This window comes from Rousettus aegyptiacus, unplaced genomic scaffold (genome assembly GCF_014176215.1).
Source record: "Rousettus aegyptiacus isolate mRouAeg1 unplaced genomic scaffold, mRouAeg1.p scaffold_m13_p_14, whole genome shotgun sequence".
Lineage (NCBI taxonomy): Eukaryota > Metazoa > Chordata > Mammalia > Chiroptera > Pteropodidae > Rousettus > Rousettus aegyptiacus.
Genome location: NW_023416289.1, coordinates 50,141,566 through 50,162,523, shown reverse-complemented (window position 1 = coordinate 50,162,523; position 20,958 = coordinate 50,141,566). Strand labels below are relative to the sequence as shown.

At 45.8% G+C, this 20,958-nt stretch overlaps 1 protein-coding gene and 1 pseudogene across 8 annotated transcripts in view; one reads left to right on the top strand and one right to left on the bottom strand.

Annotated features, from left to right (window-relative positions):
• ADAMTSL3 (ADAMTS like 3) overlaps nt 1-20,958 on the top strand; it is a 174,298-nt gene that overhangs the window by 80,910 nt on the left and 72,430 nt on the right. For all 8 annotated transcript variants that reach the window (XM_016135354.2, XM_016135356.2, XM_016135358.2 and 5 more), the window contains 2 exons: nt 8,162-8,236; nt 14,611-14,768. In XM_016135354.2, coding sequence (XP_015990840.2) covers nt 8,162-8,236; nt 14,611-14,768 — 233 coding nt within the window. The remainder of the gene's footprint in view (nt 1-8,161; nt 8,237-14,610; nt 14,769-20,958) is intronic.
• Nucleotides 16,574-16,692, bottom strand: LOC118611931 (annotated as a pseudogene).

Below are 20,958 nucleotides of genomic sequence, written 5' to 3'. Positions count from 1 at the left end.
AGTTTTTAAAGAGAGAAATCTCTGAAAACAGCAGCAAAGAAGCAGACATGTCAGCTTGGAGAGTCTTGGCGTGGCACGTGGGAACCCCATTGTCTTTCCAGTCTTGTCCCCTGTTTCGGTCCTGTCTACCCTAAGGGCACGCACGCGTGAGATGCATCAGTAGCTCAGCTCAGCTTGTCTGGTCTGGGGCCCTGGCACGTTTTCACCTGGTAGCACCTGAGTACCTGTGGCGCTTGTCGATAGAGAGACGCCTAAGGCCGGCCCAGGACACAGCATTCCACTCAGCATTCGACGTTATGACGACAATCACACTTTCTGACAAAGCATCTCTTGGTACTTCCTGACAAAAAAAAAAAAAAAAAAAGAATCTCGGGTGAGGTGGATGTGGCGCTGTTTCATTTCACAGGATGATTTTTACGACGTTTTTCTCTTCGTACACTGTTCGCTTCTCTTTGACTGTCACTCCCCCAGATCATCTAGTCATTTAAGTTATTCCATGACGAGGAGGGCCGTATCGGCTGTAAAGGGCTTGTTCACCCTCCTGTCTTCTCCTGTTATCTCTTGCTGCCTCCTCATTCATTTTTTCTAAGGCGAGATCCTGAGAGGGAATACTCTTACACCAAGAACAGTGGGTGGCGAAGGAATATTCAAACCCAAGACCCTGCTAACGTTACCGGGACCCCTCCCAGCCCTCGATTTGATGCAGCGAGAGGGATCACGGCATGGAAGAAAGAGGCCTGGGTTCTCATTCTTGGCCTTGCCTTTTTTTTTTTTCCCCTCATGTTTTTGTGTGTCTTCTCTGTGTCCTCTGCATGAAGAGAAACACGAGAGAAGTGACATGTGGACCCCATCGAGAAGGAATGTCAGAGATTCTGTTTTCCACAGACTAGCCAGACCGACCGGGAACTTCCCGGCTTAAAACCTGCCTTTACACTTCGGGTGAACTCCGTACCCCTTCCATGACCGTCAAAGTCTCGCATCCTCTGGCTCCTGTCTTAGGTCATGTGCTGCCATCCTGCCCCTTGTTCACCAGGCTTCAGTCACACTTTGGGGAAGATTTTAGAATGCCAAATGCCCTTTCCTCCCGTGGGCCTGTGCGCTGACCAGTCCCCAGGTTTGGAACACGCTTCTCCTTGCTCTTCGCTCACCCTGGACCTCGAGCGTCGGCATCTCAGTGAGGCTCTCTTCGACCAATCTACCTGAAGCCAGCCCTTCCCTCTTTATCTTCCCTGCTAAACCTTTATTGCAAGACGTACTTATTCCGTTTGTTTATTGGCCGAATTGGTCTCCCCCGCTAGTCAGACGTCATGAGAGGAGAGACCAAGTCTAACACCGACATCGTTTTATTCCCAGCGCTCGCTCGGAATGAGCACGTCACGGCAGCTCAAAGGCGTGAACACCGGCTCCTCGCTAGAGACGATGCCACGTTCTGTTAGGGTGTCAGTGGGACTGACTTGCATGCGGCAGAGCTGAACCGGAGGCCGGAGACGGGGGTAACCGCCTGTCCCGTCTGGCACCTGTGACCTCAGGCGAGGCACTAACTGAGCAGGACCCCGGTGTTTTCATCAGCGCACTGAGAGCCTTAGTGCTCGCGATTTCTAAGACCTTTTCTAGGCTCTGAGAGTGTGTTGAGTATATTTGTAATTCGTCCCCTTCCCCCCCACCCCACTTCTGTTTTTAAAAACAGATCTTGGGATTTTAATAGAGAGCAAAGAAGTAAAACCCAGGATCTTACAAGATGACATTTTCTAAAGGTTTGGCAGAGATGGCTTGTTTTTATTCTTAAAGGGCCCAGGAAATATTATATATATATATGTATATATATATGTACATATATATATATAAAATCAGAGGGAGCTGCTGTGAAGTCCCATCTTATCTCTCAGTCACTACCACTGGAGTACCTTCTCAGGTGCCACTATCGCTACCTGCGTGGCAGGGATTTTGTGTGTGCCCTGACCTCATCCTGGGCCGCTCACAGCTGGTCCGATGCCTGGCGCCTCGTATGTTGTCAGTGAAGGCAGGTCGACTCGAGTGGAGCTGAACGGGGGGACTCTGCTTGGATCAGCTGCTCATGGCGACAGTCTTTGGGGACACCATGAGGTAAAGGCAGAGGCAGCCTTTTGGCCTCTAAGCTCTGCCGCACCTGGAGTCACCTGGGAGACCCGACATCCACTAATGAAACCCCAGATGAGAGCTCTGGGATTATTTAATAACGATCGTTGTGCGGGCGATGGTAGGAACCGCAGCCTCCCCGGGCTGTGCCAGGCACCGTGCCGAATACTTTTCACGAAGGAGATGATTTATTCATCACCATCATCCTTCAGAGTAGGGGCCGTCACAGCCTCTCATTTGACAAATGTGGCAATAGAATCGATGAAATGGAGTCCCTTGTCAAAGCCTCATGGTTTCTAAGTGACCATGCGCTTGCTCCCCCCTACCCCCCGGTACAGGAAGGGCCCTTTCATTTCACGTGGGACATGCATCTCCTGCCTTCGGAGGGACACAGGAGGGCCGGAGGGTCCCTCTTGCCCCAGCTGTTTCTGAAGCACGTCGCATTCAAAATAATCAATACGCCAAAGTGGCATATTTGGGGGTGACATGTTCTGAACCCCTCCGTCCCACTCTAGACTCGGAAGGCAGATGAGCATTTAACCTTCACCAGGCTCTCGAATTCTTAGATGCAGTGTCACGGGCAGAGAAGAAGAGTCTGGGGAACATCTGGACGGGAAGCGGTGGTTAGAGGCTGCATGTGGCATCGTCCCCTCTGCTGCATGCTGCTCGCAAGCTGGTCCTAGAGATGAGCTCGGAGTGTGCATCGCTATAGGCGCTCGGCCCGTTACCGTGCTCTCTCGAGGTGCAGGCATCTTAAGACTGTACATTAACGCACCTCCAGGATGGGAGCAGATGTCTCCGCACAGACGGCAGGACTAAAGGCTGAGGCCATTCCTTTGCAGATTTAACAATAATAGATGTCCAGGCATGTGAAAGTGGGAATGAGGTTGTCAACGTGTGAGTAACTAAAATCTCCTTCCTTGTATTCCTGGGCGTGTATTTATTTAGGTTGGTGTAGTCAGTTCCAGTTGGACTTTATAGTAAAAATAAATGAGCTGATATAGATTATAGCTCTTTGGGGCTGAAACTGACATTTATTGATTAGTTAATATTGTGCAGACAATGTATTTCCTGTACATCTTGCTACTTAGCAAAGCCGTGATCTGCAGCAGGAAATGAGACATAGAAAAAGTATGACAGACCAGCTGGACTTGAGCATTTATGTGTAGGAGGGGAGTGAGCGGAACAAACTTAATGGGCCCTTATGTCCACCCAGCGATTGCGAAATCGAGAAAGCGATACCCGTAAAACGAATGTCAGTAATGAACGGATGTGCGATGGCGAGTTTCGGTTAACACAATGATAACTTGGACTTGGTCTCACAGTAGAAGGCTTAAGAGTGTTGCTCTTAGCTCTGACCCCAGCTCTACTGATTAGGAAATGTGATCTTGTGCAAGTTACTTAAACTCGCAAAACTTCCGTTTTCTTAATTGTAGAAATGGGTTTTTATTAGAACGAATGAGGTAATTTATCTCAGGTTGCTTAGCATCATGTCTGGGGGCAGAGCAAGCGCTCGGCATGGTAGTTAAGTCGTCTTCTAAGTCCTCGTCACATATTACCTCAATAACCTCTCGAAACAAATATTCCTACAGACATAACAGAGGGACAGAGAGGGCAAGAAATGTGCCCAGGGTCACATGCAACAGAGCCGATTGTCCATCCGGGTTTTCTGGCTCCACAGTCTGTGAGCTTAACCACTATTCCATACTGCTTCTCACAGCAGTTTATCAACTGGAAATAATGCAGATGACTTCAAAGAGTGACAGGAGGGAACCCCAGAAGATGACATAGTGGCTAGCAGTATCAGTGATCTCTTACTCCAAATTTTAATGAAAAGTTTTAGAATAGTTCCAAATAATGAAAGTGTTCAGCAGTTACCATCACCACCACCACCACCACCACCGTCACCACCGTCACCACCGTCACCACCGCCACCACCACCGCCACCCTCTTCCCTCCCCTCCCTCACCCCCCAGCAGATCTGGACATTCCCAAAAGCGCACCTGCTGTCATCAACATCCCAGGATGGAATGGAGAAGAAGCCTTTTCTCCATCTGGTGTCTTCTCAACAGCTGGATTCTATACCATTAGAAACTATAGTATTTTAAATCGGCTTCAGACTCAAACCTGCTTGGCAGTGCCACCCGTGAATCTGTGGTGGGAGGTTTTCCGTGTCTGTCCATAGCCTTCCCTGAAGCACAGAAGAAGCCCGCTCCCGCTCTCCTGCCGTGATTGCAGTCAGCTCCTCCCTCCTTCCTGGCCTTCGGCTCTCAGTCTGGCTCCAGACTGCGGGGGAATTTAGCGGGAGGCCACGTGGGATTTGAAAGTGGCTCATTTTAACAGGTACGACAAGGAAAGCATGGTAGCAATATTTATATCAGAAGTAGCCAAATTTAAAGCAAAACAGTACCAGGATGAATATTTTATATCCACTGATAAAAAAAAAAAAGTCTTGAAATTTTGTGACCAAATACTATTACATCAAAACATATAAAGAAAAAAATTCTGCGGATATATAAGAAGAAATTGAAAGAAGTGAAACTTCTGAGACTTTAAAACACTTAAGTCCATAAAAATTACATGTTGGGATCTACACAATGTAATCAATGCTCCATTAACAGCTGTGTGCTGAGCGTTGCATGCTGAGGGCATATACTGTCTTTTCAAGAACTTATGGGCCTTTAAAAACTGAGTCTATGCTCGACTCTAAGGAATATTGCAAAGATACTAGTAAAAAGGTCTTAGTGAAGATGACCGCTGGAGAGGCCTCGCCCTGCAGCAGCTGCTGCCCAGTCCTGGCGTCCCCCGGTGGGAGCATGAGCATCTTTCTTCCTTCTAAGGCTGACTGACCCCTTCATCTGGGTTCTGGATCCCACCCCCTCTGCTTTCTCAGAGACCTCACGCCTCTCATCATCTCCCCCTTCTCAGCTTCCGTCTCTCCCTGCCCCCCAATCAGGCATAAGCATGACCAAATTTCTCCCATCTTAAAAATGAGTGTAATTTTTCAAACACGTATGCGTGTGTATGTTGGTGCACCTGTATGTCTATGTCTTTAACTTTCCACGTCCCCAGTTGCCACTCTGATCTGTCGCTTACCCTTACTGCCAGGGTTTTGGAAAACTGTTTGTGCTTCCTGCTTCTACTTTATCATCATTTACTCCTCACGCCACAGTCTCCTCTGCCTACGGCTCAGCCAAAGCCGCCTGCGCAAAGCGCATTCGCAGTCTTCTTACTGCTTCCCTCAGAAAGCACGCCGAAGCCTTACCCACAGACATGTGGTGCCGTCGGTCCCCCGCTCAAAGTCCTCTCGCTCAGCATGGTTCTCACTTCCTTTCCGGTCCGAACGACAGCTGTGCCATTTCCTGCAGAACAGTGAAGAAACGCCAGCGGGCTTGTGACAATGGAACCATCCTCCCTTCCAGTCCCTACGGCCTGGCGTTTCCCCTTACCACGTCCCTGGATCCGTCATCGGTGCCACGCAAAACGTGGTCACAGATGCGTCGCACCAGGACCTCCTGGGAGGCTGCGGATGGGCCGCCTCCCATCTCGGCTTTCGCATGGCACTTCTGGGTCAGGATTCCTGTGAGGGGGTGGGGCAGGAGAACTTTCTGGAGAGTGACAGAAATGAACAGAATCTAAGGATTGGGCAGTGGACCTGCCCAAATAAGTTATCTTCAGCTAAGGAAAGCTTTCTAAATTATGTGTAGTTTCACAATAATTCTTATGTATATGCACTGAACTTCTTATTGTAGTTAAATATACATAACATAACACTTACCGTTTTAACCACTTTTAAGCATTAAGCCCCGAAGCGGGTCCTCTTGTAGGCCGCCTCCATTCCGAGCCCCGCCCAGCTGCCTGCAGTGTGCATTTCTCCCCAGGCATGATGTCGCCAGCCGCTCGAGTTCATTACCCTCTGCCTCGGGGGGAAAAAAGTTCCCCCACATTTGGGCTGTTGTGCTAAAATAAAATGCCGGAGGTTCTAGTCTGACAGGTTTCACTCACATGTGTAGTTGTCAATGGGTGATTGGAACACACACACACACACACACACACACACACACACACACAGGACAAATGCTTCTTTCTCAAAGACCCTACAGCCCAAGTTCACAGAGAATTTGTAAGAGAGAGATAAGCCTAGTGGACCTGCCCAAATAAGTTATCTTCAGCTAAGGAAAGCTTTTTAAGTTATGTGTAGTTTCACAATAATTCTTATGTATATGTGCTGAGCTTCTTATTGTAGTTAAATATATGTAACATAACACTGTTTTAACCACTTTTAAGCGTACAGTTTGGCGGCGTTACGTACATTCACGTTGTTGTGTGGCCATCACCACCCTTTCTCTCCAGAACCGAAACTCTGTGCCCTCTGCATAATCATTCCCCTCCCCGCCTTCCCCAGCACCCGGTGGCCAGCATTCTACTTTCTCCTAGTGTGGACTCGGCTGATCGAGGCGCCTCCTGGACATGGACTCCTACGGCATTTGTCCTTTGGTGGCTGGCTTATTTCACTTAGCAGGACTGTCCAGTGTCACTGTTCACCCATGTTATGTACCGTGTGTTAGAACTGCCTGCCTTTTTAAGGCTGAATAATAGTCCACCAAATATGTTGACCACGTGGGATTTATACACTCATCTGTGATGGACGCTTGTGTGGCTTCCGCCTTTGGCTCTTGTGAAGAGTGCCGCTGTGAACGTGAGTGTGCATATATCAGTTTGAGTCCCGCTTTCAAGTCTTTAGGGCGTATCCCCAGAAATGGGATTGATGAATCGTGGTTATAGTTAATATTTCGAGGAACGTTTTCCATAGCAGGTGAACCATTTCGTATTCCTATCAGTGGTCCATAAAGGTTCCGATTTCTTTATATTCTGGCCAACACTTGTTTGTTTGTTTTTTTTTTGGGGGGGGGAGTTTTTATTTGTTGTTGTTGTTGTTGATGGTCATCCTAATATATGTGAAATTAGATCTCACTGTGGTTTTGATTTGCATTTCCATAATAATGAGTGATGTCGAGGGTGTTTTTATTTGCTTATTGACCATGTCTCTATCTACTCTGGAGGAATGTCTATTTGAATCCTCTTGCCCATTTTTAAATTGGGTGGTGTTTTTGGTGGTGGTGTTGAGGTGTAAGGATTTTCTGTATATTGTAGATATGAACCTCTTATCTGATCCACGACTCACAAATATTTTCTTTCATTGCATGGGTTTCCTTTTCATTGTCGGTAATGTCCTTTAATGCTCAAAAGTTTGATTTTGATGTAGTCCAATTTATTTTTTTCCATTCATTATCTGTGCTTTTGGTGTCCTATTCAGGAAATCATGGTCCATATAAATTGTTTTTCATCTTGTTTTTTTTTCTAATTCATCAGTACATATGTTGGCAGTCTCTCCACATCACGTCAGATAGTTTCTCAACATTACCTCTATCGGTTTTGCTGTATTCTTCAGTAGGATGTGCCACTATTTGTTTAATCCCTTCCATAATAGGGGACATCTTGATAATTCTCAATTTTTTTTTGCCTATTTGTATTTTCAACTTTTCAATAATAAACATATATTTTATTTATATAAGTTTATTTCAATAATAAACTTACAAACCAGCCAACAAATAGTGACATCCTTTGATAGAACGATTTCATCCCAGAATTTTTCCATAAAAAAAAATTGTTCTCTAGAAGGTAAACAAATGAAAAATGTCTGCTCGAAGTAATTTGTTTCACTGATAAAGTATTGGTGCCATTTAGTAACAAGTTTAATGTTCAAGTAGGGGACTCGTAGGATGAATTTTTATATATGAACTTGGATTCTTATGCGGTCATGAAAATTAATTTCAGAATATGAAAGAGCACCAGGCACCAGGATCTTTATGGGGCAATTATCTTTGTGTGTGTGTGTGTGTGTGTGTGTGTGTGTGTGTGTGTGTAGGGCAAGATAGTAAATAGGTGAGGCTTTATGAGCTGTATGCCCCCAGTTCCGATTGACCTTCTCATTTTATGGGGCTTCAGTGTGCAGGCTTTACATTCATCTCGTGTTAACTCCTAGGAGAAGAAAACGTAATTGCCGTTCCTTTGGGAAGTCGAAGTGTGAGAATTACAGTGAAAGGACCTGCACATCTCTGTAAGTAGAATTTAATCTTAACTTTGTTTTATTTCCTGAAAGTTTAATTCTCCAAAAAAGAGGAAAAAAAATTATCTTTCTTTGTGTTAATGGGTGTGTTGACAAACATCTCACGGACGTCGACTCTGAAATAGTCATGGTATCAGTGGGGACATGGATCGAACCGTGAATTTTTCTGTTTCCATGCGCCAATGGGAAGTATACCAGTTTGGGATTAATCCCCATCATGGGAAAGGAAGTCAAGTTGTGTGAGAAATGAGCTATATTTTTACGGGGCACGTATGCTAGGATTCAAGAGTGGGCTGGAGGTCTCAGCAGTTGGGAGCAGAAAACCAAGTTTAAAGCACAAAAGCGTGTCAGCGAATGTCGCCGATGAGGGCCAGCTTTGCTGCCAAGACATCATGATCTCTGGGGAGACACTGCTTTCCCCGAGTGTGAAACAGTAGAGGACTGCAGAGCGTACCATTTCTTTGGCCAAAGTCAGGGGGCATCTCCCCTGTCTTCATTTTTCTAATCTCTCGGAATCTTAAGGAACTAGAAATACCAAAGTTTGTCCCCTTCTCTCTCAAGGTCTCCTCATGGCCACAGGCTGGACTTCTTTAGTCTTTTTTTTTTGAAGGAAAATGAGTCTCTGCCAAGACTGGCCCCTGGCCTTGGAGTTGCTTCCTGTGTTCAGCCTTCTCTTCTTCTAAAAAGTACAAAACACTATGAGAACTCTTTTAGAGCCACTCTAATCAAGGTTCACTGGATAAAGTTGCTATATAGTTTGCCATTTTTTCCCCCCCCCAACCCCCGAGCCACTTAGATTTTTAAATTACTAAAATTTCTTAGGGCCAGAAGCATCTTACATTTTTGGCAGCTTCTAAGAGTGTGTGTGCGTGTGTGCGCATGCATGTGTTTCTTTGCATATTTTTGATCCACAACTAATATTCCAACCAGAAATGTCCTTTGAGAAAAGTTTATCTCAGAATGTTTAAATAAAAATATTTAAGATCACCAGTAACATAGATCAAAAACTTGAAAGAGAAATTCTGTAGTTCATTATGATCTAAATTAAGGAAAGAAGAGACTGTCTTTGTGGCAGCGGGAGTGAACAGTGGTTGGAGAGCCTTTTTATTTGCTCTTAAGTTTATTATTTGAATTGTGGCTAAAAGAGTGTGACTGATTTTTAAAAATGAAAATACTAAAATGATTCCAGCCATGTATGGTCATTTCATTCAAGGCTTTCTCTGCAATGAGGCATCAGAACTCTTCTCTGGAAACTGTCATCAGAAAGGTGACCAATGCTATATCGCATTTCTTATGGTTGTGGGGACAGAACATGTTTTAAAGCTTTTAAAAATGGCATAAGGCCCACGGCTCTTGCTGACCTTCCTCCTTGTAAAGGCCAATTCAGTTTTTGAAAACTGGTCGGAATCATTCAGATCTCAGTGCTGTGAATCATTTGAGTGATCACATCGTCAAGTACCATTTGGGATTTAAAAATATGAAGAGCTGCATATTCATAGCAACATCATTCGTAACAACCGTGAAGTGAAACAGCCCAGCTCCCTATCCACTAATGAATTAATAAATAAAATGTGGCAAATGTGGAACATTATTTGGCTACAATGAAGCAGGAAGTACTGACACATGCTACAATGTAAAAGATCTCTGAATGCCTTATCTGGAGTGAAAGAAGCAAGTCGCAAAAGGTCACGGATGATGTGATCACATTTATAGAAAATGTCCAGAGCGGGCAAATCTATGGAGGTGGGAAGTAGATGGGTGGCTGCCCAGGGGTGGGATGGTTTGGGGGGCAGGGGTGGGGGGAATGAGGAGAGTGACCACTAGTGGGTATGGAGTTTCTTTTTGGGATGACAAAAATGTTATAAACTTAGGTGGTCGTGATGGTTTCACAGCCCTCGTTAAACTACACATGAAATGGGTGACTTATATGTCATGTGAATTTTGCGGCACATCAAAAAGATGTTTTAAAAAACAAAATATATGCCGTGACTGGGCCTGTGTTTTCTCATGATACAAAAGGCAGTTCCCAAAAATTCAGCTCCAAAAAAATAGTTTTATAGGTTCTATAAACAGAATAAGTGGACCGTCAACAGAATAAGTAAAGGTGAAACAAAATAAGGAAAGGTGACTAGTTTGAAGCATGACATTCATTTATACGCGTATGTATGTTCTGGCATATTAAACATAACTTTATGCTTGAAACTGGCACTGTCCCAAGAACAGGGTTCAGAAACGTTCCCCTCTCTCCAAAGGTGACAGATCTGTTGCTTAGGATACGTCTCCTTCTGAACGATCTCATGGTCGACTTGAAGTGCTTCTGAACATCATACCCTCCGCTGGTGGACAGCTCTGGCTTTGTTTGTAAAGGACTTAACATTTCTGGTCATCTAACTATAGAGCCTTTTCATTTTCTTGGTTGATACAACTAGTTTCTGGATTCTTATTTTTAACAAAGACAGAGCCCTGAAATCCAGCTTGTTTTGCAGTGATAAATCATTCTTTTAAGATCCGCCTGGACCACAGCCCTCCGAAAGGCGAGGTTAAGGGCCGAGAACAGCCGGTGACGTCGATGTCAGTCTTATCACTGCGGAATGGAACTTCACTACGGGACGTCCGTCTTACCTGCTGCAGATCCTAGTGCAGATCTGAACATCTTAGTGTCCAGACCCTAAACTTCTCAGCCCCGTCCCCCAGTCTGCCCCCCCCCACCGCGTTCCAGCAAGCACACAGCCCCAAAGCCCCTGACAGTGTACCCCTTCAAGAATGGAAGCTACCAGAGGGTCCCGCGAAAGAGAGATTGCTGTAGCAAAACCAGCATTAAACGTTTCACTGGTAATAAACCCAAGAAGCCACGATGCCATGAGTGGAAAACCTCCATTATCGATTGGAAGAAATTTTTTTTGAGTCCTCTAAGCCTTTGTCCGATGACCATAGATAGAGGTGTATACAAGCAAACGTGGACGCTGTGCAATGACCAATCGAAAGTGACGAATGCTGAGTAAGTGCCCACACGCCGTAAAGTACGACTCCGCTGTAAGCACGAGTTTGATGCATTTACAACTAAGCCACACTAAAGGCTCGTCACGTGCTTCCCACAGCCTTCTCGGGATTTAAGGAAGACTTCTTGGGGTTGGTTATCATGACCTTTGTCCCTTTGGAAAGAAGCCTGGGCTGATTGTTCTCAGTGCAAGCCCTTCAACTGGAAGCAGTTAGAAGCATCAATCATCCATCAGTCATCGTTTCTTTGGAAAACAACTAATGTGGATCAAAATATTGAAAGACGTCAATGTAGACTTGAGTTGGGAAGATCTGGAGATTTAAGAGGGTCTCGGTTTCTGATTCTGTTTTTACCTGTTTGAGGCATCGTGTTGTCTCTTCCTCAGCCCTGTAACCATCCTAAGCCTAGAGAGGAGAAAGAAGTCAGCCATGGGCAGCACCGCAAAACACTGTGGAACCCTTTACAGTCGTGGGGCGTTTGTAGGCTTCCCGGGGGTCTCCACCCCGCATTAGCCGTTCTGCTGCAGAAACCACAGAGGGGTCAGCAAAAGCTCGAAGAACCAAAGGGGATGCATGTGTAGCTGTCACGAGCCATGAGTCGCACAGTGTCACAACACAGGGCTGTAGTAAGTACATGGAAATGGATGCTCAAAATCAATAAAAGCTTCGCCAATGTACCCGTAAGGCAACGCGTCATCTGAATTGTTGACCTCCGCAAACTCCTTTTCTGTCATTTATTCTAAGAAGCACAGCCACTATAGGGGAGCAGGTTTGCCGTCCATAACAATGACACCTTTTGGTGAGCTACCGTGGATCTGTCACAAAACCTCTTCCTGTGGCTTTGTCACAGCGGCCTCGTTAATCCACGTTCTCAGAATCGTTTGCAGCCGCAAACTCCGCCTTCGTCAAATCACTGCACCTATCTTTATTCTCCCGTTTTTGACCCCAGTTGCCGTCCTAACACCTGCCTCTTCTACCTCTGACCTGCGACCAGGGTCTGTGACCCAGAGAGCTGGAAGCCTTGTGAAATAACTGGAATAAAGCTCTCTCATGACAAGCGTGTGGTTCAGGGGTGGAAGAGAGGCGTGGGCACCACCTGCAGCCAAAAACTGGTTTTCCTCTTCGTCTTCTCACACATGTACATCCTCGTCGCTGAGGATCTCGGGCACTGCGGAAATCACGAGGCGGACGCGGCACCGGAAAGCAAAACACCAAAGAAAACTTAGCGGCGGCGCCGGCCTTCGGCTTTGAGGAGGGGTGTCGTACCGGTCATTCCTTCCTGCCTGATTCTGACCCCCCTCCCCCCCACACACACACACCACGCAAGAGCGCCACGTCGGATGGAACTTGGCGAGCCACGACCCGGAGGGTTAGCGTGACAGTCAGGCAGTCACACAGCCGCGGAATCCACTGCATGCTGCTCCAGTCCAGCCTAGAAACTTGGTGCTTTGCCTGCCTTCCCCGAGGATGGATTTTGGCCCGCTTTGTTCTGTGTTTTTGATACTTTCCTGAATGCTCGCTGTTTTCCCTCCGTTACTTGAGAGGGCTAATTCATCCACTTTTTTTGGGGGGGGGGTGCCTTCTTACTATCTCCAGTTTCCCATCTCATTTTTACTGACAACTCACTTTATGACACTCAGTTTTATATCTTCATCGGAACTAGGAAATGAATTTAATCTGACACTTTCCAAAAGCCTACTGTGGTGGTGGATTCCAGCGCCAAAGTGGTTGGGGTTTTGTGTGTCTGGGAGTAGCCAGCGTTATTCTTTGACCGCTAATGACTCCTGCAGATTGAGGAGCTCATGTCCAACCTTTGAATCTTCCCAGAAAATTCCCCAGCCTGCCTGCCAGGGATAATGGGAGCTGTCTCCGGTGCCGGTTACGCCGTCTGTCCTGGGCGTGTGCATTCCTGCAGACGGACAGCGCCAGAAGCACAGTGGCGTGGAGATTGCTGTGTCGAACGCCGGGCCGTGTGCTGGCCGTGTTTTATCAGCTTCCCATTTTTAAGTTCGCGGCCACGTGGAGTTCGGGTTCTGTCGTGTCCTGTGTTTGAGTTGGATAACGAACCTCTGAGAACCAGTGACTCAAGAGCAGGCTGCATTGGCGGACAGGACCCAGGGCGTCATCTGCCCCTGGCTCTTCACTTTGGAAGCGTGGCAGTGAGAATCCCGGGCAGTGAGCCGGGGAAGGAGCTGAGGCCTGAGCTGACTGCCTCGCTCACTCTCACCAGGCCCACCAAGCACGGTGACATTTACAAAATGAAAGAGAAAAAGAAAGGGGGAAAGAAAGAAATGTAAATAAAGGAGAAATGCTACTTGGGGGAAGCGACCGGCGATCATTTTTCTGTAGAGCGTGTGAAAGCGCTTCCGTTGGCGTGAAAGCAAATGCAAAGAACGGGGTAGCGTCCACGGGGACGGTCTGGATGGTGACAGGAAAGTAGTGTGGTGACGGTGGTGACTGCGATTGTAGTGACGCGTGGCTAGGCCTGTAGGGCCCAGGATACCTGGTATTGATACGGTGCCATGGTTACGTGAGACGCACCCATTGGGTAAAACTGGGTGAAAGATACACAGGACCTCTCTGCTATTTTTGCAATTTCCTGTGAATCTGTCATTATTTCAAAATAAAAGGTTTAAAAAATATTCAAGATTCATTGTGGTTTTGTCTAAATAAAGGACTAAGAGCTTCTGAATGGGTGAGGAAAGGAGTAACATAGCTTTACTTTGACTAATAGCTATCTCATAAAAACATATGTCTATAAAGAAAGAGACATATTCTCCTTCCCCTTATGGTAGAAGTGGCTCCAAAGAGCTGAAGAGACCTCACTGGACTTAGCATCTTGTTAGCTCCTTGACATGGTCAATCGAAAAGCTTCCATGTTTATTTCACCGATATGAATCAAGGTTTATAAACTGAGCAGATATGTTGATACTGGACCGATATCTGAGGCTATCTGTGTAGTAAAACATCTTTCCGAAATGAAAACCGATTTTAGAGTGGTTCTCACATTTAGAACAGGTGGGTGGTGGCCGAAGTTGGGGTGGGGAGGTGAACAGAGCAGGTCAAGGGTGCTGAAAGGTACAAACTTACCATTTTAATGTAAGTCCTGGGCATGGAATATACAGCATGGGGACTTCGGTTAACAGTACCATATTGTGCATTTGAAAGTAGCAAAGAAAGAAACTCTTGTAAGTTCTCAGCACCAGAAAAAAATTGTGAGTTCATGGGGTGATGGACGCTTATGAGATTTAACCGTGGTGATCCTTTCGCCAGAGGTACAATTACCAAATCGTCGCGTGATGCTGTCGTGTCAGTGGTAGCTCGAAAGAAGACAGTTCTCTCATCCAAGTTTTATCTTTAAATTCTAGTTATCGAATCGAAAACTCTTCAAGGAAACAAAGGAGAACACAGCTTTAACAGCTCCGGAGTTTTCGTTGTGGAAAACACGACAGTCGAATTCCAGAGGGGCTCGGAGAGGCAAACCGTTAAGATCCCAGGACCTCTCCTGGCTGATTTCATCTTCAAGGTAGGGTGATCCTTCTAAAACTTTAAAAACCGTGTGTCCAGCAGGAAGTCACCGATGAGTGTTTTTGCACGGAGGGTGTACCGTGACCGTTTCCATCCTGGCTTCGATTCCAAAATTACTCGTCCATCTGTCTCAGGTTTCTGCTCTAAGACCTCGTTAGCTAAGAAACAAACGTCAGTCACTTTGATGGGGCAAAGATTGTTTTCGTATTTGCAACCTCTCGATGGAGTTTGGTGAAGTGCTCAGTGGGTAAGTGCTCCAAAGTCCTAAACCAGTTCTGTGCTCTTGGAGGAGAGCAGAGGAGACCACCATTGGTTCCTTATCCTCCTTTCTGTTCCCCCAGACAGTGACTCATGGTGGGCACTCGTCAGAGCCCCTGTCACAAGGTGCCTTCACAATAATTCTTTTTCCCTGTAACTGTGAGCCTGTTGTGTTCCCTCTCTGGGTAAATTAGAAACATCTTTATATCCTCCCTCAGAGGATCTGCAACGTAGTAGCTAATGTGACCCAACACGAAATTTTCCTGATAAAACCAAAAATACCTAAGAAATGAAAAGAAAAAGGCAAGGGTACAGGGGCGGGAGGTTGTCCTATCCCTTTTCATAAACTCACTCCAAAATGGAAAAAAAAAGAGAAAGAAAGTAGTCCTAATTGCGAAGGCTGTCTTTACCTATGAAAAGACCCCAAACTTTCAAAAGGACCATGGCCCACTTCGTTGTGATGTTGATCATGCCAGCAGAGAAGAACCCGTGGAGTTATCCGCGAGTTGCAGACCGCCATCCCGTGCTGCACATGTGGCCTGCGGCATGACCAGCCGGGCGTTGGCCCGCACTGTGTTCTTGTTGTGAAACTTTGGATTTTAAACGGCCAGCCCCCAAAAGTCAAGAGGTCTCGCCGTACAAATGCCAGGTGATTTCTGCTGCTTCTTGGAAATGGGAAGATCTGCACTGGGCTGCTGGTAACAGCCGCCCTTGGCACTAGAGCACGCGCTCCCGTTTGCCTGGGTCCCCACCACCCCCTCGCAGGTCCCTGATCTTAAAGGCGTAAGTGTCGGCTGCCATTTGGAGACATTTAAAGACCTTTTTTTGACAGCAGCGCTGCGAAAGGCTTTTGGGGACCAGTGCTTGCCATTTCGCTTTCTTTCTGTCCTTCTTTCTAGCCCATTGTCATGCCTAAGTTATATTACTCCATTTAGGGTTTCCCATTTGATTCTCAAGTCCTATACACATGCATGCGCGCACACACACACACTTTAAAAACAATTCTCTTTAATTTCTTTCCTAGAGTATCTGTATGCTTCTCAAATTGATTCTAAGATCTCCGACGGGGTAGGAGACATAAATATAATGATGGGATAAGAGAAAGAGCCAAAGGTTAACATTCCAGGACATCATTTGGTTGTAGTATATACACTCTTTGTCGACACCATGAACACAAACATGCATACACATAAACTATGTATTTCCACAATTGTGCATATACATGCACGTGTGCACATATGCGCACACGTAAATGTGTACCTGTGTGGATACTTTTTTTTTTAAGATTTGGAAGGATACACTGAAGATACTCAAGAAATGGCTATTTTAGAGGGGATAGATGCTTTGGGGAATTGAGCTTAGTTTTACTTAAAATATTCTAATACTTAAAGTAATTCTATTTATTTTATTTATTTATTTTTATTTATTCTTTTTAGGCGAGGCAACCCTTGGTTGACCTCACAGGTGGCGAGGACCTTATTTTTTTTATTCCTTATTTTTTTTTTATTTTTTACGATTCCTTACTTTTTTTTTTTAAATTTTTTACACCTACAGCACCTGGTCTTCTTAGGTGGTCTCTCATCCAAGTACTAACCAGGCCCGACCCTGCTTAGCTTCCAAGATCAGATGGGATCAGGCTTGTTCAGGGTGGCATGGCTGTAGACTTAAAGTAATTCTTCAAGAGTCCAGGTGCATATCACCTGCCTAATCAAAAGTGGTCTTGTGTCTTCCGGCCGAGTCGTACACTCACCTGTGACTGAACACCTGCGGCAGCCTGTCGCTGCCGTCCGCGTCAGGATTCTGTCTTCTGTTTCCCAGCCTCTGAGTTCGGGTTCCCCCCAATTTAATCAACGGTTCTGGTCTTTGCCTTCAGCTTTGGGAAAGCTTTTGATCTCTCTTGGCTGAAGAGGTTTTAAAATATGTATCTACGTATTTATCGAAGAGGGCGCTGCACACAGCCCCGTGTGACGCGCACGCGGGCAGAGCCTCGTGTTCATGCCCGCAGCCCTCGCCTTCCGCGGACGCGGCGTGCTTGCCGCGTGAGAGTCTGGGAGAAGGGGAGGCACTGTGATGAATCACGAGTGGCTCTGATGTGGCTTTTCCCAGACGTTCAAGTCCAAACGACGGGGGTTTCTAGGAAGCACCCTCTTTCGTGGGCTCCCCTCCCCACCACCTGGAACACCGTCATTTCTCCCAGGCTGTACCGAGGGCATGGCTGTACTTTGGCAGGTCGAACATGCACGCGAGGACAGCTATGTGTTGTTCCACTGCGTATCTTCCCATCCCCATGTCTCAGGAGCAGCGGGTCTTAAAAATGGCAGAGCTGGTGGAACCTGGCGGGGGTGAGGGCATGAGGACCCGCCCCGCTTGCTCAGTGCTCATTGGGCTCCATCGTGGGTGCACTGAGATGTCTCGAGGCGCCCCCTTCCCCCATCACACGGTTCAGAGAATACACCTCATTCCATGGGCTGTCGATAAATGAGCTGTGAAAAGTGCTACGTTCCTACGTAGAGCGTTAGCTGTGAAGACGTCAGTGGGGTGTCGTTAGGCTATTTTGTGGTTATTGTTTCTCCGATTCTGAAGTTTAGCCACTTGCTGCTGCTCGAGTGAGACCAAAGTTTCTTTTTTCTATCCCTTAAGAAGCTATGTTGTCATGATCGAATCATTCTTGAACGTCGGGCTTTTCCTTCTTACCTGCGGGTTTCTCACTCCATATCCTTGTTTTCCTGGATGCTCTGGTTCTCGTGGATGACCTTTGTCACAGCACTGCCAAGTCAGTATTTTGGATTTGAGCCCCTGAGGTCTCATTTAGCTTCTAGAGTGTGTGTGTGTGTGTGTTGCCACCAGGTAGCAGTAGAGAGTCTCGATCAGGTAATTGGCACTGCTTTGCTGATTGGATCGTAGGGTTGGCACTATTGAGTTTGTGAGAATTTGCTGAACGTTTACATGTGTAAGTAGATGTTTGTGAAGATCAGCTTTTTAACTATATGCCTATGAGAATAATCTAATAAGCGGCTTTGATAAAGACGTCTCTTTCTATGGTTAACTATTTTTAACAATTGCTAGTGACTTTTCCTCTCTTTTAAAAGATAATATGTCCATCTTCAGGCAGAAAAAGTCTTTTCCTCGTGCTCTGAAATCTTCCTTTCTATGCCAGTTGTCTATCATCTTTCTCCCATTTAGATATTTTGCATTTTTGTAGGACAGTGTTTTCTGATTGCTTTTTCCAGTCATTTTCAGCTATGTAAGTTCTAGATATACCTGTGTTCTCTACCTGTATAGAGTCTCTTTTCTTTCAGGGGAATTCTGACTTATTCATAAACAAGGAGATATGAAATGGCCCACTTTCCTTTCTTTCAAATAACAGGTTGCAGCCTTGCAATGCGGTGCAGACGGTGGCTGAATTTATATATTTATATATTCACCAGTATTTCAAAACACAGCAAGACGCAGTTTTTAGACACAGTGCCAGCATTAGATTCTGAGGGTGCTGTAACAAAGCACCATGAACTGGGTGGCTTAGACAACAGGCTTTTATGTCTCACATTTATGAAGGTTAGAATTTCAGAATTGAGGTGTGGGCAAGATAGTCCCTTCTGAGGTCTATGAGGGAGAATCTGTTTCATGCCCCTCTCCTAGCTTCTTGTAGCCTCAGACATTATCCATTTGTCTTTATATCACTTTCCCTCTGCCCCTGTGTCCAAATTTCCCTTTTTAATAGGAAAACAAATCATATTGGATTAGGGACCACCCTGATAACCTCATCTTAACTTGACTAGATCTGCAAAGACCCTATTTCAATATAAGATCACATTGCGAGGTTCTGGGGGTTAGGACTGAAACATATATATATTTTTTCCTCTAGGGAACACAATTCAACCCATAATAATTCCCAATGAAGAAGAAAATTTACCTGTTTCATCATGCCTCTTGATGAGAATTCCATCTCGTCTTAAGTGTTTGCCATTTACCTCAAAGGTGGAAACTTTTGAGATATCACATACTTTTGCTATAATGTGGTCTGTTGAGGGAAATGTCTTGGTTAAAGTAGTTCAGATACTGTTCTAGTGGTCACCAGAATTCATAGCTAAATTATATGTGCAACTTTGTACACACATATAAAAAAAAGTTTTATATAAAAATTTATGCCATGAATTTTGAGAATTATTTTGACGTGGCCAAGTAAGCTGGTTGAATTTGAATTCATTTTCTTACCACTGTTATAAAACCGTTTTCCTAATCAAGCAGGGGTCATAAACTTTTGTAAATGTTCGTTTATGCCCCTCCCTTGCCATTCTGTGCACTTGACCATCCCCTTCTCAGTGGATGGAGCTCTCTGCCCTGGGGATTTCTGCCATGGGGATTTGAAGGCAGGGGTTGGTGATTGGGCTGTTTTTAGCAAGAATGCAAAGAGTGAGCATTAATGTTCAACTTCTGATTATTAAAGTAGGGTTTTTGTTTTGTTTTGTTTAAAGACATTCATCTTGAGAGTCAGGCTCATGGAGAAAGAGAAGGTTTTTGTAAGTTGATTTAGTTCCCATGGCATTTCAAGGGCCAGGCTTGGGGCACTAAATCAAGGTGTTTCTTCTATGATACAGAGAGGCTGCTCCCTAGACAGGATGCACGTCCCCTGTAGTGTGAGTTCCGCCTAGATGTGGACCATTGGCTCCCTCTGCCTTGGGGGATTGTGGGTAACAGTAAAGACGAGGTACACGGTGGAGGAAGAGAAGCGGTGAGACACGGGTGATGAGGGCACTCACTCCCCAGAGCAGGGCAGCACATCGAGCAGGTTGCAAAACCAGAAGCAGAAAAGAAGCGTTTGCTCTACGTTTCATTCCGAATCTCCAGGGGACAGAGCCTCATAGGGCGTTCACCTCTGTCTGCAACAACTCAGGGAAGCCAGCTCAGAATGATACTGGCCTTCGTGTCATGACGCGTTTCGTCACAGCTGAATCCGAATTTCCACCAACCCCACAGCCAGGGAAGAGCACAGCCGAGTTTACTGGCACTGAAGCTCCCCATGGCCCTGCCAGTGACCAGCGGGACAAGGGACAGCTGTGGGCCCTAGGACAGGATGAGACCCTTCACGCATGGATCCAAGGCCACCTTTTCTCCCCGCCTCTGTGGGGTCCCAGGCCAGAAACTGCCACAGCGGAGGTCATTCTGAAGGAGAGGACAGCTGAGAGACTGGACAGTTCCCCACCTAAAACTATAGTGACCACGAGAGAGAAGGGCAGGCTACCACTGTGACTGTACACTTGTCTAACCGTTTTATTCCCATTGGTTTCTGAATTATCTATTTTGAGGCTATGGTGTTAGGTGCATTCGCCTTTAGAATTGCCACCTTTTCTAATGACTTGGCTTATTTTTCACCTTTATGGAAGTATTTTCTTGCAGCATTTTGAAGATCTTGCTCCATTGTCTTCTGGCTTCCATATATTCTGTTGGGAAGTCAGCCACCATTCTTACTTTTGTTCCTTAGAAGGCAATGTGTCTTTTTGCTTTGTCTGCTTTAAAGTGTTTTCTCTTTGTTTTAGGTTTTCATCAAATTGGCCTTCTCCTTGAGGTCCACGGAGTTTCATGACTCTATGGCTTTATCTCCTATCCATCATCAGTTTTGGAAGATACTCCTTTATTACCTCGTCGATTATGGCCGCTATTCCATTCTCTGCGTTCTCTTTTCCCGGGACTACAGTGATATCTTTCTCCCACATGTCTCATTTCTACTTCCTTTAAATTAGGTTGCTAATTCTTTGTTCAGTGTGTGTAATCTACGAGTCAGCAGACTGTGGCCAGCAAGCCACCCACTTGTTTTTGAAAGTGGAGTTTTATTGGAACACGACTACCCATTCGTACTGGCATGTTTCTGGCTTCCTGTGCCCAACGCCAGCAGAGGTAAATAACTACAAACGGGTCAGTGGGGCCTGAGA